At 43.9% G+C, this 17557-nt stretch overlaps 1 protein-coding gene across 1 annotated transcript in view; it reads left to right on the top strand.

The window, feature by feature from the left end:
* Ttc19 (tetratricopeptide repeat domain 19) overlaps nt 1-17557 on the top strand; it is a 35427-nt gene that overhangs the window by 14693 nt on the left and 3177 nt on the right. Inside the window, exons 8-9 of the mRNA XM_052757142.1 lie at nt 15353-15507; nt 17214-17376. Of these exons, the coding sequence (XP_052613102.1) occupies nt 15353-15507; nt 17214-17376 (318 nt within the window). The remainder of the gene's footprint in view (nt 1-15352; nt 15508-17213; nt 17377-17557) is intronic.

The following is a 17557-nucleotide window of genomic DNA, read 5'->3' as shown; positions in this document are numbered from 1 at the left end:
CTAATAAGAGACTGTCTCAAATTCAAGGTTACCAAGCTATCCTCAGTGTTTACAAAACATACAATTCAATTACAAAGTAGCATATGTAGTTTGAAAGAGCTTAATTTTCTATAATACATAGACCAAGGCTGAATGATTTAAAAATTAGGCATATTTTCTCTGGTTGTTTGAGATTTATAAATTTATAGTTCACTTGTGTTTTTCTGCATATTTTACTTTTATTATGAGTATTTTTCTTCCAACTTAATTTCTACAGCTCACATTATAGTATTAAAAGTCATACTTTTTTGTTTTTGTTTTTGTTTTTTTCAAGACAGGGTTTCTCTGTGTAGCTTTGCGCCTGTCCTGGATCTCGCTCTATAGACTAGGCTGGCCTCGAACTCACAGAGATCCGCCTGCCTCTGTCTCCCAAGTGCTGGGATTAAAGGCGTGTGCCACCACTGCCCGGCCAAGTCATATGTATTCTAAGATTTACTTTAAAATAGCATTTCTTTGGCACACCCCAGCCCATCTGTTTTCAACTGAACCAGTTCCTCCTGGCATTTTTTTTCTCTGCCTGCGTGTACACATGGGTGCTGTGTTCCATGCGGTTGTGAGTGGATGCCAGAAGTCAGCCTTGCACCTTGCTGGTGTCTCTGACCTGGAGCTTGCCCATTCGGCTTGTCTGGCTGACCAGCGTCCCCAGGATCCACCTCGTTCTGCCTTTCCATTTAAGTGAGCTGCATCCCTGGCTTTTCAGATGTGGATTCTGGGTGGAGCGTAGGTCCTTGGGTTTACATGACAGTGCTTACTAAGCTCCTGTACTTTCATGAAAACATAAAATTATTGTTTTCTAATTTTAAATTTTGGAAGGTATTGACTTACGGAAAAGTTGAGGTTACAATTTTTTTTTTTAAATTTATTTATTATGTATACAGTGTTCTGTCTGCATATACACCTGCAGGTCAGAAAAGGGCACCAGATCTCTTTATGGATGGTTGTGAGCCACCATGTGGTTGCTGGGAATTGAACTCATGACCTCTGGAAGAACAGCCAGTGCTCTTAACCTCTGAGCCATCTCTCCAGCCCGAGGTTACAATTTTTAGTTGTGCCTATACATAAACATATAAATTACATTACTTGCTGAGCCAGGTAACATGATTATATAATTTTATTGCCAATTTTATTTTCAACATTTTGTTTTCTTTGGAGTTAACTTGCTTTCTTGTTGCTTTAAATTTTTATTTTAAAATAATTTTATTATATTCATTTATTTGTGTGTGTATGTGTACGTGTACGTGTGTACATGCCCAGCATTCATGTGTGCCACAGTGTCTGTGTGTCTAAAGGTCAGTGGACAACTTGTGGGGCTTAGTTCTTGTCTTTGTTACTTTTCTGTTGCTGTGACAAGACACTGTGACAAAGACAACCCACAGAAGAAAGGGTTTATTTGGGGCTTCAGGTTTCAGAGGGTGAGTCCATGACCACGGTGGGGAGCACGGCGGCAGGCAGGCAGGCATGGTGCTGGAGTTGTAGCTGATTTCATCAAATTAGTTAATCTCTTGATCTCTAGTAGGAAATTGAGAGCAATGTTCTCTTGGGATCTTTGGAATTAGATGAGTTAATGTATATAAAGCATTAGAGTAGTGACTAATGCATAGTTGCAACTCAGAAGATGTTAACTGCTAGCTTTTATTATTGTGATAAGGCTGTGTGTCCCTTCTTGAAGTACATTAACTTCTGGAACCTTATCAGCTTTATTGACAGAATATATGTGTAGTGAGGCTTATCATTTGTGCTTTTCTTATGGGGGGTGAGTACCATGGTTGTGTGTTTGGAGGTCAGAGGACACCTTGGGTGTCATTCATACCTTGCACTTTGTGGGAGACAGTGTCTCTTACTGTTTGCTGCCACTCACTGGGCCAGCTGGCCTTGGAGTCCCAGGGTTTTATTAAGTGTGTATAATATACATATAGTTTGTGTTCACTTTAGGGTATTTTTATGTTGTGCATGATACTTAATGTGTATTTTATTTGTTTTTAAAACAAATTTTTTTTTTTTTACTTTGTGTGTGGGTATAAGCTCATGAGTGCAGGTTACTATGGAGACCAGAAGAGGGCTTTGGAACCCTTGGAGCTAGGTTTACAGCCGTTGGGAGCTGGGAATTGAACTCTGGACCTCTACAAGAGCATCTCACACTCTTAACTGCTGAACCATCTGTTCAGCCCCAACTTTTATTAATTTTTAATAAATACTGAGTAGCTGTTTTGTGCCAGGCATTGTTTTTGGGTTTGAGTTGCAGAAAATGAGGCAAAGGCCTGTTACTCGGGGGCACAGTGCCCTGAAGAGTCTTTTTCAACAAGTCAGGCAGGTCACCTGTCACCCAGCTTTCCACATTTCATTTTTTCTTCCTGTTCTAACTTTCTAAAGAGTTTTAGTATTTCTCTTTTTAATTTAGCTAGACTTTACTTGTAAAGTTAACCACTAATTTATTATAGGAAATTATCGTTAAGAACAATTTTCTTCAGAATTTTCTGTTTATTAGATGAGTCTTAGAAGAATAAACATTGTTAAATTATATCGAGTATAAATTTGTGGTAGCACAGCTCACATGCTACTTTGATAGTGATTTCCCCTAGTTGTCACATGAATTGACATTTTTCATGTGAATTGCATGAAATCACTTCGGCAGTCCCCAAAGTATGTTACTGGGTTTGCATTGTATTTCTGTATTTTGTGGCAGTTGCCATCTGGGTAAGTTAGTAGTCTTTACCATCAGCAGTAGCAGAGTATCAGCTGAGTTTGATGGGCGGGTGGCTCGTTGAACTCCTGCAGGGTCAGGTTCTTCCCACCTGTGCTGTCACTTCTGTCTGGCTTCCCTCCACTTCTCTCTGGATGGAAAGCAGTTTCCAGGAACCTCATCCCAAAGTGCGGTGTCCACAGGAAAAGTGTCGGGGCAGTCTTTCTTGGAGTCCGAACATAAATCTGTCTTCTCATTGACTGGAATTGCATCACATGCCTTATTTTCTTTCTTTTTTAAGGCAGAGTTGGAGTCTTTTAAAAAGGTAGAATGGGGGCTGGAGAGATGGCTCAGGGGTTAAGAGCACTGGCTGCTCTTCCAGAGGTCCTGAGTTCAATTCCCAGCAACCACATGGTGGCTCACAACCATCTGTAAAAAGTTCTGGCACCCTCTTCTGGCCTGCAGGCAGAACACTGTATACATAATAAATAAATCTTTAAAAAAAAAAAAAAAAAAAAAAAGAACAGGCTTAGATTTAAGAATGTCAGGGATGGTGAACAGGTTAACAGCTCACCTTATAAAGACAATTGCTGTGGGGCCTGGAGAACTTAATTGGGGTCTGTTTTCCCTTCTGAGCAAGCTTGTGGTGGGGAAGGTTGCCTTCAGGGGGATGGATTTCCCTGGAACAGTGTTTAGTCTTCCTTTCTTTCCTAACATGGGTTCTCCTGGATGTGTTTGTCAGGTTCTTGATCATACACACACCAGCCCTTGGGCCACTTTACCGAACTAATTGCTTTTCAGTTGTTAATGATGGTATTCCAAGGTTTACAGTTGTGTAGGTAGAGAATTGTGACCGTTGTTTCTGACAGTTGTGTGTCTGCCCCTTCCCTCCTTTTTTTAGTTCATTGGTTACCAATACTAAATAATTGTTGTAGGAAAATCTTATATATAAGTTGGTCCAAGCTGAACAAATAGATTTATTAACATATCTAGAGAAAACTAGACCTGCTTGGAAGTTCATTGTTCAGTATGCTGCTGCTGCACAGCATTGAATGCTAATATTTTATGCTGCAGCACTTGTTTATGTCTTTGGGATCATTGTTCCTTTGTTTTGTCATTGTGGAATTGTATTCATGTAGGCTGCGACACAGTTTCTGTGTTTTGTGCATTAGAATGATCAGGTTCTTGAATATTTTAGCACCTTTTTTCCTTTATTACTTACACATCTAAATTTCTTCCATTTTAATTTTGTGTGTTGGTGTATATGTGGAGTTCAGAGGGTAACTTGTAAGAGTTGACTTCTCCATTCTGTACATCTCTGGTATCAAAGTCTGGTTTTCAGGCTTAGCAGCAAGTGTTTGAAACATTTAAGTCTGGCTGGTTTTTAATGAATTTTGTCCAAGTTTACTCTGCCCTTACTCGTTTTGTCTAGTTTTTCTCCATAAGATTCTATAGTGATCTTTTTACAGTCAGTTTTATGTGAGCACCTTTACTCCCCCAAGCCCAACCACTGACTGCCCGTATTTCTGATAACCGTCTAAGAGTTAATTATCCCTTCACCAGAAAAACAGATTCTCTCTAGTTATTTTTCCAAATTGTAGTTTATCTCTATCTTCAGAGCTTGTTGAGTGCTTTTTCACCGTATGTTGAAGCTGTGGTTTAACTTCTTTTTTTTCTTTCTTGTCATGTTTTTGAGGATTCTTTAGTTTGTGTTTGACCTACGGACCTGGAGGCGCTTCTCTGCTTCTCTTCTGTTTGTTGTGTTGAAGGAGAGCTCCAGAAGAGTGGAGTGGGAAGTCTTTTAACAACCCCACCTTATCAAACTTCAGTATTTTATCTAGTTGCTTTAGGGTCTTTTGTTTTGTTTTGTTTTGTTGTTGTTAAGCCTGCCCAGATGTAATTACTGTCCTGATTTTACTCTTGTTTACCTATTTATTATGTATGTATAAATATGCAATACATAGAAGGGCTAATATGTTTTTCAACTTTATATGAATGATATCACATTGTACAGTTACTTCCTGCTATTTGCTTTTTCTGTGGAGCTTTGTATTGTGGAGATTTTGTTCCATCTAGTCCATTATGCGCCACGAGGAAGGAGAGAGACAAGACTTACTGGTCCCAAAGATTTTATTAAATCAACAAATAAGTAGGTCACTGATTGATCAGGGCTGTAGGACAAGGACCCAGGAGCCTTCTGAGCAGGGGCAGAAGTGGGGCTTATAAGCATAAAAATCACAAACATTTGTTGCCAAGTTATAGTTAGAATTTTCACCAGTCCAAAATCAAAGATTAGGAACTTTCCTTGTGTGTTCCATCATTGTCAATTGACATACAATGCAAACTTCAGTCCAACCAATCAGATTCATTTGTTCCTTCTATTGTTAGGAATAGCCATAATGTTTTTAGAGAACTAAACATGCATAACAACTATTTCTATGGTTAGGGAGGAGGTTCATCAGCCATTGGAAAGTTCTCAGCTCCCCTAGGGCTTAGGAACCTGAACTTTATTTCACCCCACAGGTAAATGGAGTCTGAAGTCAAAATGGCAGTACTCAGGTCAAGGTGCTTTTGCCTGCTCCCTTCATTCCCCGCTTGTCTTGTGACTGATTAGATGAATCTTCATCTAGGGCCTTGAATAGGAGTTGTACTCTGCCCTTAGAATCATGTGCATGACAGCACCTATGTGATCTTGAACAAAGTGTGTGATGGCATTGGAAATGCAGGGGGCAATCAGTAGAACAAGAAACAGGAGGCTTAGGGGTCTTTTAGATGTTGGCAATGGTTGTCAACCAGGGGAACCAGTTGAAATGTGGTTTGTACCAGTTGGAACTTTGTTTTCTTTCCTTCTTCCAGTGAGATTTTCTTAAACTTTTGTTAGGGTCTCTCTAATAACACCCGGATGGTTGCCATAGAAGCAGTGTTTCTCCCAGGGTCATGCATAAACCTCCCTCCCTAAAGAAAAATAGATCCACCCCACGGCAGTTTTGCAGGACCACTTCAGCCAGCACGTCAACTTGATTTTCTAGAAAGAGATGGAAGAATGGAGGTGGTAAATGTCTCTGTTGGTTGGTTCACTTAGGACCTGCAAGTTACAGTCCCCGGTGATTAAGGCCCCTGTCCAAAGGGCTGTTGACCCTGTGGTCCTGACAGGAGGACAAGTATAGGAGGTGTCCTGCTAGTGTGTAGTAAGCCTGTAATCCCCGTATGCATTCTCCCGGCTTCCCCTTCATAGTATAGGGCTTGAGGCACAAAAGAACTAATACACAAAGCTCAGGCTTGTCTTCTTCAGTGAAGTGTCCAAGGGAGAAGCAAGGTGTCATCCCCAAAGTACCGGCAAACCAAGTTGGTGGGGGGCCCCCAAGAGGGTGTTTTGGTTTAAGACGGCCCATTTGGTGTTAGGGAGGACTTTAGGGAGGACTTAAGTGCAGGGGTTTGTGCAAATCGAGGAGTAGGGTGATATTGCTAGAGGGTAGGTGAGAGAGCGAAAATAGGTTCCCTCTCCCTGAAGGTCCCCCAAAGTTAGCTTGGGTGTCCATGGATAGAGAGCTGTGGAGGATGCAAGGGGAACTAGTGGGGTTGATGGGTTACCTTCCTTGAGGGTGACCCCAGTGTAAAAGAGGTTTGGGGTCTAGCCAAAGCCAACAATCAGTTGTGAGATTAGGATGGGTGGAATTCAAATAAGCATATGTAGCATTGCTTATCCCAAGCAGGGGTGATTTCTCTCTCCAGCAGAGCAGTTTCTAAAGGTGGAAGAGGGGCATTGATCACGAGGGTTGGGGCTGGTTATGACTGGACCCCTTAGGTCTAGTGATGGCTGGACCCCATAGATTTGGTGATGACTGAGCTCCTTAGATCTGGTGATGACTGGACCCCATAGATTTGGTGGTGACTGGGCTCCATAGGTCTGGTGATGGCTGGGCCCCATAGGTCTGGTGATGGCTGAATCGTTTGGGTCTGGTAATAGTTGGGCCCCTTAGGTCTGGTGATGGCTGGGCCCCATAGATCTGGTGATGACTGAATACCTTAGGTCTTGTGATGGGTGGGGCCCCATAGGTCTGGTGATGGCTGGGGCCCCAAAGGTCTGGCCTCCTTTTTGGGGAGAAGAGGCTGATCTTTTATTTATTTATTTTATTTATAACCCAGAGGTTACATGAGTCTAGGAGGACGGGGAAAGCTAGTTTCTGGATGGAATTCCATTCCTGGGTCTTTGCCTAGCTTGTCCTGATTCCCCAGGTTAGCCCTGTATCCCATCTAAAAGGGAGAAACAAATCCCAATGTTTAATGGTAATTGTGGTGGGATTGCATGTCCTAGGGACAGCACAGGAAGAGTTTTCCTCCATGTGACTGTCTTCACCCCTGTTGGTTCCCCGCCCTGGGACCCAGATCTCACATCCCCAGTGGTCACAATGAAATTGATCTTCAGTGGTACATGTGGACCCCTCTTCTGCTGGGCAGACATAATATTGTCTGCCTCAAAGTTTTCTTTCTGCTACCACCCAATGGTCCAAGAATCATCAGAATATTTTCCCTTTTGAGGGGCATAGAGGGTAACCCCTTTAGTGGGCCATAAGATACAAAGGTCTAGTTTAAATTTGATGGCTGAGACATAAGTTTCCTGTCATATTTCAGAAATGATCTGTCCTGTTTGGGTATTTGACAGCCTCCAGAGATAGAGTTTGGGCTAGTAATGTCCTGGGCAGTGCAATTCTAGTAGGCATGGGGCAAACAACATTATCATTGAGAAGGTTGAGAAATAAGTCTTATCTTTAGAAAGTCCTTGGGTCTTGGTGAATTCTCCATCATCAGACTCTTGCTTCTTGGGTTTCTTAGATGGATGCAAGCTTAATCTGGGAGTGATAGATCCAGGGCTTGATGCCGTTGACCTTTACAACTGGTGGGTGGCTAAGATCACAGAATGAGGTTCCTTCCACCGAAGAGACAAGGTCTCAACTTAATGGCATTTGATCCACATGAGGTTGCCAGGTCTGAACAGGTGGGGCTCTGATGGTTCCGGTTGAAAGGCATCTCTGTCAGTTCGTTGATGGGAGGTGTGGAGAGCCTAGATAAGTTCAAGCAGGTGGTGGTTAGAACTTTCAGCTAGAGCCTCTTGGCTCAATATGGGACTTGGGGGGGGGGGGCAGTCTCCCATAGAGGATTTCAAGGGGTGTTAGTCTGAAAAGGTGGGGAGTGTTATGGGCCCTAAGTAGGGCCATGGGAAGGAACATGGTCCAGTCTGCACCAGTCTTCAGGGACAGTTTGGTCAAGGTTTCTTGTAGGGTTCTATTCATCTTTTCTATCTGACCTGAGCTTTGGGAGTCTGTAAGCACAATGAAGTTTCCAGTCTCCAACATCTTAGCAATGCCCTGAGTAACCTAAAAAGGAAGGGCTGTTATTGGACCCCAGGGCCACAGGCATCCCAAATCAGAGGACAATCTCTTCTAATAGCTTTTTAGCCACTATTAGGGCAGTTTCCTTTTTAGTAGGAAATGCTTCAATCCAGCCAGAGAATATATCAACTGTAACATTTAAAGCCGGACCTGCTGGGCCTTATCTTGGTGAAGTTGATTTCCCAAAACCTGCCAGGAGCTATACCCCTTTTCTTTTTTACCTTGTCCTGTTTCTTTGTGAGTTTTGGCATTGGTTTGTTGGCAGGACAGGCAGTTGGTAGTAATATCCTGTAGCAGACTAGTTAACTAAGGGATAAAATAGATGTGACTAAGCAGCAGCTGTCCTCTGCTGGGTGTGTCCCTGGGTGGGGCTGTAGGACAGCTGTAGATGTTGGCCTGTAGATGTTGGCAGTATCAAGTGGCCATCAGCTGTCTCTCTCCATTTTCCTTCTTGACACTCATTTTTGGTCTATCTCCAGGTCTCTTCGTCCTCAGGCCCATGTTGTGTGTCCTGGGGCAAGGTAGACATTAAGGTCAGGACATTCCTGATCCCAATGAAGGTCTTTTCTGCTGCTTGTCAGGCAGCCTCATGTGCTTTTCTGTTTCCCATTGCCTCCTTTGTCTGTCCTTGATGACCTGGGCAATGGATAATTGCCACTTTACGAGAGACCTGAAGGGCCTAGAGGAGGTCCAAAATCTCTTGCTTGTTTTTAGTAGTCTTTCCCTTAGTTGTCAGGAGTCCCCGTTCTGGGTAAGGGTATGTGGCAAAGGCATGTCTGCTATGGATAGAAATATTGACAGCTTTATCCTTCTCCAGAAGCAAGGTTTCAGTGAGCAAAGTCACCTCCGCCTTTTGTGCTGGCGTGCTGGGTAGAGGGGCACTCTGCCATAAGACTCTGTCCAGTGTGACAGTTGCTGCTCCCGTGTGGCATTTGCCTTATGTCATGTGACTGCTTCCATCTGGGAACATATCCAGATCAACCTCTGGCCATGGCTCATCCTCAGGTCCTGCCATATCTGCTAGGTTTGAGCCAGGATCTCCCAAAAAATCATGTTGTGTCCTGGCAGGAGGATTTAAGGCAGAAAACTGTTGAAGAAGACCCAAAGAGAGTCTAATAAGAGGGCTTGATAATGAGTCATTTGGGTGTTGGTCATCCGACAGCCCAGAGGCCTGTAAGCACAGTCTCAATTGAATCGGGGGGTGGGGTGTATGGTGGTGATGGCTAGAGTTGAGCCCATGGTAAGCCTGTCAGCATTCTTGACTAGTAGGACCATAGCCTGGTGGTAGATCTGGAGATGCACCTTGTCTGAGATGGAATTAGGGTCCCAGTCAGGACGAATCAAAGGGAATACTGAGTCGAGAGTGGCCAGGTCAACAGTGGGGCGGCCATGGCGACCAGGGACCTGTTTCCTGACTTCTCAGATGATGAGCGCTCATTCCTCAGAGGTAAAGAGGGTCTGGAGGAGCTGTTGTCAACCCTCCCAAGTGGTCTGATGAATAAAGAAGATGGTCTAAAAGAGAAGTGAGACCTTGGGGATTCTCAGAGAAAGAGAGATTCTGTTGTTTCCAGTTGTAAAGAGCTGAGGTTGAGAAGGAGGCAATAAATAAGGAAAGGGGTGTTGGCATCAGGGTCTGTTGGTGGGGCTTCACACAAAGAAAGAATTGTGGGGGGGGGTTGGTAAGGAGTGCCAGCACAGGTGTGGGGAGGAGAGAAAGGATTAGTTGGGGACAGGGGAGGTATCTTAGAGGTAGGAGCAGAAAGTGACTGAGGGAGAGAATCGGCCGGGGGAAGGTCAGCCCCTTCAGGACTAGAGACAGGAAGGGCAGCCTTCATGGAGGAGGAGGCTGTGCCCTGTTTTAGCTTTGAGAGAGAGAAGGGCTGCCTGGATGGCCTTAAGGAGAGGCTGGAGCCATTGGGGAGGGTTTTTGAGGAGACTCCCATGCCAAGATGTAGGGTATTTATAGGTCTGGATGCCCCCAGCTTGGCCAAGATCACCAGTAAGCTGGAGGGGGAGTGTTGCAGGTAGACTGGAGATGAGGGATAGGGTGCCAGTGCAACTCAGACCACAAGGGGGAGCACAGGCTCCAGGAGAGCCTATCCACAGCATGCCATCAAATGTAAGCGTTGCTGCTCAGATGGAAAGGTATCCTGGCAGTCAGGAGCCAAGGAGTACCACAGAGTCACTGTAAGCACAGCAGCTTACAGCCCTGCTCCAGGGAAAGGTTCCCTAGCAAAGGTGTTACAGCTCTGCTCCTTCAGCTCTGCTCCACTAGGGGAAAGTTTCCCCAGCAAAAGTGTTACAGCTCTGCTGTGTTTCCATTCTGGTGAAAGTTGTTATAGCTGAGCTCCGCTCCAGCAAAAGTGTCACACTGCACAACAAACCTCACTCAAACAGATTTTATTGGGAAGGAAAAATCCAGGAGGGTGGCTGCCTCTAGGGTGAGAAGCAGCGGCCAACTTAACAGGGTACAGAGCTTATATAGATTTTTATTTTTATTTATTTATTTGTTTATTTATTTTTTGAGGTGGGGAGGCTTTGCAGGGTGGCTTGGGATTGGTGGGTTTTTGTAGTCTGATTCTAGGGCAAGCTCAGGGATTGGTGGAATTCTGCAGCCTGACTCTGGGGCAAGCTCAGGGATTTTAAGCCCTGGTGTCAAGTCCTGGTCAGGGTGTTTTTCCTTGGCTCAGGTCTCCGGTCTAGTCAGGGTCAGCGTGTTTTTTTCCTTGGCCCTTTCCACCCTACACTGGGGTCCACACTCAGATTGTCAGGTGTGTATGTAGGCACTTTACCCATTGAGTCATCTTGATGGCTGGAGTTCTTTTCCTTTTTTTTTCCTCGAGATGAGGTTTCTCTGCAGCCCTGGCTACCATGGAACTTGCTCTAAAGACCAGGCTGGCCTCACACTCACAGAGATCTGCCTGCCTCTGCCTCCTGAGTAATGGAATTAAAGGTGTGTGCTGCCACCACCTGGCAAGGTTATTTTTCTTAATGGCCTGTGAGAGTTACGAACTTGAGTATCTTATATTTTTGTGGTATCTTATATATATATGTGTATGTGTATCATTTGATGTACAGATATTAAAATTTGAGTATTAATAGAATCTTTGGATGTTTTCCTTTGTAGTTTGAGTTTTGTGTCTTGTTTAAAATCATTTACTATGTTAAACTCAAATACTTCCCTCCAAATATTTTACCTAGTTTAGTTTATTTTTAGAACAGTAAAACGTTTATTAAAACAGTAAATTTCCAGACAAGCCATACAAAAGATCGTAGGGTTTTCTCTTTTGAAAAGGGCCATCAGTACTTGACAGCAAAGTCACGGTGTTACTAGTGAGGGCTGTAATGTTTACTTAATGTTTCTTTTGGTTTAAATAGTCAAGCCTGACCATTTAGAGCAGTGGTTCTCGACCTTCCTAATGCTGCAACCCTTCAATACCCTCATGTTGTGTGACCCCCCCAACCATGAAATTATTTTCTTTGCTACTTCATAGCTATAATTCTGCTACTGTTATGAATCATGATGTATTTACAATTCATAACATAATCTTTGTTTTCCAGTGGTCTTAGGTGACCCCTGTGAAAGGATCCTTTGACAACCCCCAAGGGGTCACAACCCAGAGGTTGAGAACTGCTGATTTAGAACATCTGAAATAAATTAGACTTGGCCAAAAAGAGCATCTTTTGTAGAACTGGCTGGATGCTTTTAGTGAGTGCAGTTAACTCATGAGTGCAATTAGCTCATGATGAGGATCACAGACACCCAATAGTTCTAGAACTCCGGGAGGCTGAGGTAGGAGGGTCCCTCACTTGAGTTCAGGGAGTTGAAATAGGACTAGGCAATATAAAGGGAGACCCTGTTTCAAAGGAGAATGCTAAAGGGATGGGTTCACAAAATAAAACTTCAGAAAAAGACAATCTTAAGCCTGCAGCCAGCTAGAGTTACCTTTATTCAGTGTTTTATGCTCAAATCAGGGAGGAGGAAAGGAATACAAGTCGAGAACTCTGCTTTAAAGATAAAGATTCGCCAATATATGTTTAATCACCACGGGTTGAAGTCTGGGGTTTTATTCTGTGATGCTTTGTGAGACAGTGCCCATTAAATGCAAACAAAAAGTGAAGATTTGGTAGGACAGAAGTGAGCGCCTAGATCTGATCAGTTTCAGTGCTGTCCATGGTCTGGTGCAAGGAAGCCTTGGGCTGAGGTCCTTTAGCAGAGCTATGCAGATATGTAGTGCTGGGGATCTCTTATCTTTCAAAGTGTGTCTACATGGTAAGCTTTGATTATGAAACTTACTTTAGCTGTTACTGGGTATTTGATAGTCCCCTTTCTCAAAGGGATAATCTTGGAAGCCAGCAATGACCGTGTGAAAATAATGTGTTCTTACCCGGTTCTGTTATATAATAGGCACTGGTTCTGCCAACAGCCATGGGGTTCCCTTGATGGTCCTTCGTATCAGCTGGCAGCCTGAGTTTGGCCCCTAGCCTTATCTCCTGCTTCTCTTTCTCAGTGGTCTGGTTTGCTTTTCAATATGACATGAGATGGGGAACCGCAACCTTACAGTCAGTTTGCCTAGGTCTGCCTTGTAACTTACCATTTTCTTACTGATTGGTAATGGCTTTCCTTGCTGCATTTTTATAGTGGTGTTAATGTTTTTAAATTCTGTAATTTTAATTGACAAAATTTATTATCTCTTCCATATTCACTTCAGTACCCTTGTTTCTAATTCTTTTCACTTGTTTACTCAACAAACCAATTACTAAAGAAAATAGAGCCAGCCACTCTGTTAGGCTTTGAGCTGTAGTTACAGAGTCCATAACCTTGGGGAGCTGACTTGGCAGTGGAGGAAAGACACAGTGGCCATTCGCCAGTGTGTTGGTGATATAGCTGCACTGTGTAGATACTTCATTGTACATGTGGGGTATGCTGTGTATGATGTGAGGGTTTCAGGTCTGGCTCTCCATTTTGTACAAATTAGAAGGCCTTAATGTCTGGATTTATAGATATTCAGACCACTTGCAGGGGCAACAGAAACTGGACTCCCAGGCTTTCCATTTGTGGTCCTTGGGAGCTCAGCTATGCCCAGCAGAAAGGTTCCCAATTTTCAGTCATTTTCTTGGAAATAAACACCTTAAAATAGAGTCTACCATTGTGTTCTGGGAAGTGCTGAAGATGACCTCTGTTGACTAAGGAAAGTGTCAGTATAGCAGAAGTTTCAGGCTGTTCCAGGTAGCCAAACAGCTTTAGTTCTGTAGACCTTCCTGTGTTTCCCTGACTTTGTCTTAGAGTTTCTGTTGCTGTGAAGAGACACCATGACCACAGCAACTCTCTAAAGGAAAACAGTTAACTGGGTTGCTCACTTACAGTGCAGATGTTCAGTCCATTATCATCATGGTGGGACATGGCAGGCAGACATGGTGCTGGAGAAGGAGCTGAGAGTTCTACATCTTGATCCACAGGCAACAGGAAGTGAACTGAGACACTGGGCATGGCCTGAGCATATATGAGACCTCAAAGTCCACCTCCACTGTAACACTTCTCCAACAAAGCCACACCTTCTAATAGTGCCACTCCCTAGGAGCTTATGGGGGCCAATTACATTCAAACTACCACAGGGTTGGGCTGGGGGCTGGGGAAGGACTGTGTTGTGCTGAGTTTTCCTAGAGATAATCTTTTCCTAATGGAGCTTCTATTTTTACTTTATAGAGGCAGCTTATTGCTGTAGCACTTCCTCAGGTTCCTATTTAACCCACTTTCTATGCTAATGTAGTACATGTACTTAGCTGTTTTTGTACCCTGTGTACTTGAGAATTCCCTTTTCTTGTATTTTAAGGATAGGGTTCTAGCTGGGAGGTGGTGGCGCACGCCTTTAATCCCAGCACTCGGGAGGCAAAGCCAGGTGAATCTCTGTGAGTTTGAGGCCAGCCTGGTCTACAGAGTGAAGTGAGTTCCAGGAAAGGGGCAAAGCTACACAGAGAAACCCTGTCTCGAAGAAACAAACAACAACAACAAAAAAGAATAGGGTTCTATAACACATCTTGGTTTCTTCATATACTGACTTTAAGTAGCATATGTTTTTCTATGATTAGAAATAATATATGGAATATATAATTAAAGTTTGGAAAAATAAATATGCTTCTTACATTTCAAATGACCCTCTGGGCTCTTATAAATGGTCTGAACTTCTTACTCAGTTTTTATTAAACTATCTGATTTTTTTTTTCTTGCCTGACTTCAGCAGTTCCTATATTTCAAAGAATCATGTGTCAGTAAATAATTTTGTGGGGCTGTAGAGCTGGCTCCATGGTTAAGAGCCCTGTCTGCTCTTTCAGAGGACCTGGGTTCCATTCCCAGCACCCAAATGTCTGTAACTCTGGCTCCTGGGGATCTTCTGGCCTCTGGAGGCCCCAGGCATGCATGTGATGCACAGACATACACATGCAGGTAAAACACCTATATACGTAAATTAAAACAATTACAATTGTTTCCTTGGAAAAAGAAGTCCTTTTGGGCCAGTGAAATAACTCAGAAGGTAAAGGCAGCTGCTTGAAGACTTGGTTTAATCCCTGGAACTCACAGAATAAAAGGAGAAAAGTTATTCCCACAGGTTTCTGTTAACCCACACGCTTGTGCTGCCATTACAAGCACATGACTCCTTATAATAAGTGTAATTAAAAAACTTTTAAGCCATTTTTGTACCTTGTGTGAAGTTTTCTCTTGACATCAGGCAGAGAAGCCTTTTCATTATTTTTGTGGAAGTTCTTTTATGGTGCTGTTTCTTTCTTCTTTTTTTGTTTATTGTTCGGAAACAGGGTCTTTACATAGCCCTGGCTGTCCTGGAACTCACTATGTAGACCAGGCTGGCCTTAACTTACAGAGATCCTCCTGCCTCTGCCCTCCCTGATGCTGGGATTAAAGGTGTGCGCCACCAAGCCCAGCTACTTAGTCATCTTTTCTGATTACTAGTTTCCAATTTAAAATACTCAATATTTGAATTGATCTGTGAACTCTTTAATCTACTCATAATGGAGGTGGAGTGTTCCATGATTTCTGGTGAAAATTGTCATTTTTTTTTGTCATTTAATTGGGCCATCCAAACAGTTTCCTGTAGTTGGGAGTTTAGCTAAGTGACCTGAAGCATTCCGTGGAACCTGGTGGCCACAGTGAAGAAGTAGATTAGCCCCTTTCCTTACCTTTGTAAATAGTGGTTGCATTCTCACGATGCTCTTCTTTCTTTCTTAGTGGAAGAGAAAGCCAATACCTACCTCCTCCTTGGCATGAGCTTAGACTCTTGTGCACGCTACCTGCTGTTCTCTGGGCATCTATCACAGGCACAGAGGATGTATGAAAAAGCCCTGCAGATTTGTCAAGGAATACAAGGAGAAAGACACCCACAGGTAAAGGAGGAAGGCAGTTCTGAGGAACAGTATATGTAAGCCAGGCCTGGTGGTGCAGGTACTCTGAAGATGGGCCTTAAGGTCACAGGTTCAAGGCTGCCTGGCCAAGTTAGGTCCCTTGTCAAAAGGAGAAAAAGACCAAGGGCTGGGTATATTTCGGTGGTAGAGAGCTTGCCTAGCATTGGTGAGGCTCTAGATTCAGCACCTAGTATCAGTTATGGGTGTGGCCAGGCTGAACTGCATGTGAGGGTGTAAAGGTTTATACACAGTCTGCTCACTTTCTTTCCACCAGCTTTCAAGTTCCCAACTACTTACTACTTGTTTCAAGGAGGGTTTGAGATTGCTGATCAGTCACTGGCTCTGCCTAGACCCTTTTACATGAGTTGTGGTTTACACAGTAGTCTCTTTGTACAAGGCAGGTCTAACCCAGTGTCTCCCCGTGCTGGGAACTAGACCCAGGGGCTTTGCACCGGCAAGTGCTCTACCACTGACCTGCATCTCTGCACACCAATTAGAAGCAACACCATAACCACTGCATTATAGAACCGCCTCCCGACCAGTCAGAGCCTAAGTAAATGTTAGGTAATATATGAGTGTCTTTGCCTCCTGGGTAACTGTGGGAGGTGAAATAGGGTCTTAAAGTTTTCTTTTTTTCTTTTTGACAGGACTAGGGATTAAACCTAGGGCCTCATAAATTCAAGGCAAGGGCTCTACCACTGATCCATGGCCTTAGTCCTTAAACAACTTTTAAAACCTCTATTACAGAATTTTGTATGGCTTTTCTTTTTGGTTTTTTGAGACAGGGTTTCTCTGTGTAGCTTTGTGCCTTTACTGGAACTCACTCTGTAGCACAGGCTGCCCTCGAACTCACAGAGATTCACCTGGCTCTGCCTCCCAAGTGCTGGGATTAAAGGCGTGCGCCACCACCGCCCGGCTATTTTGTAGGATTTTTCAAAGCAGGCAAAACAAAGCCTTGTTAGAATGCTAAACACAGAATTGAGATCATCTGAATGCCTGCAGCCCACCATATAAAACAGACAAGACCGAACATGGAATATTTAGGACTTAATTCCGAGAGCCCGAATGGCATGTCACAGTAAGAAGCAAACCTGAATTAGAACACCACCTCCCTCTCTCTTTTTCAAAGTCTTTTTTTTTTTTTTTTTTTGGTTTTTCTGAGACAGGGTTTCTCTGTGTAGTTTTGCGCCTTTTCCTGGAACTCACTTGGTAGCCCAGGCTGGCCTTGAACTCACAGAGATCCACCTGGCACTGCCTCCCGAGTGCTGGGATTAAAGGTGTGCGCCACCACCGCCAGACTCTTTTTCAAAGTCTTAAAGAGGACCCCCCCCCCCCCCCCCCATGCAGGTGATCTGTTTCGTCTCGGTGAGGCTCAGGATCATGGCAGGAATGCTGTTGCAATGCATTGTAATGAGGCGTACAAAGCACTCGGAATGCTGGCTTCTCACCCCTGCTTCTCACTCCATAATGTCTAGAGCGGACTATCCTGTTCCCATTCTGAGGCTTCACTGCTGGCCGTAGTGTGGGTCTGACACTGTCTGTAGTACAGTGTGGAGCCCCAGATCCCTGCAGTTCGCCCTCTATTGTGGAGTCCTAATGAACTTGAAGACATGTGTGTGCAGTAACAAACGTCAGGTTAACGTTCTGTATCGGTGTATTTGTAAAGAAAAGGCTGCTCTTTCTTCTAGACCATTGTGCTGATGAGTGACTTGGCTACTACTCTGGATGCACAAGGACGCTTTGATGATGCCTACATTTATATGCAGAGGGCGTCAGATCTGGCAAGAGAGATAAATCATCCTGAGCTGCACATGGTGCTCAGCAATCTGGCTGCCATCTTGACACACAGAGGTAGGTGGAGCTGAAAGGACTGGTTCTCAGAAGGGTATTGCTGGGCTTTGAGGTAAAACGGGTTTGGGGGGCAGGGGCAAATGACAGTGAAGAAAACCCTAATCAGTGGTTCTCAACCTGGGGGTTGTGACCCCTCGGATTAAACAGCCCTTTACAGGGGTCACCTGAGACCATCGGAAAA

Source organism: Peromyscus californicus, unplaced genomic scaffold (genome assembly GCF_007827085.1).
Source record: "Peromyscus californicus insignis strain IS unplaced genomic scaffold, ASM782708v3 Scaffold_3__1_contigs__length_106647218, whole genome shotgun sequence".
Lineage (NCBI taxonomy): Eukaryota > Metazoa > Chordata > Mammalia > Rodentia > Cricetidae > Peromyscus > Peromyscus californicus.
Note: the sequence above shows the minus strand (reverse complement) of the source record. Positions and strands in the feature narration are given on the sequence as shown.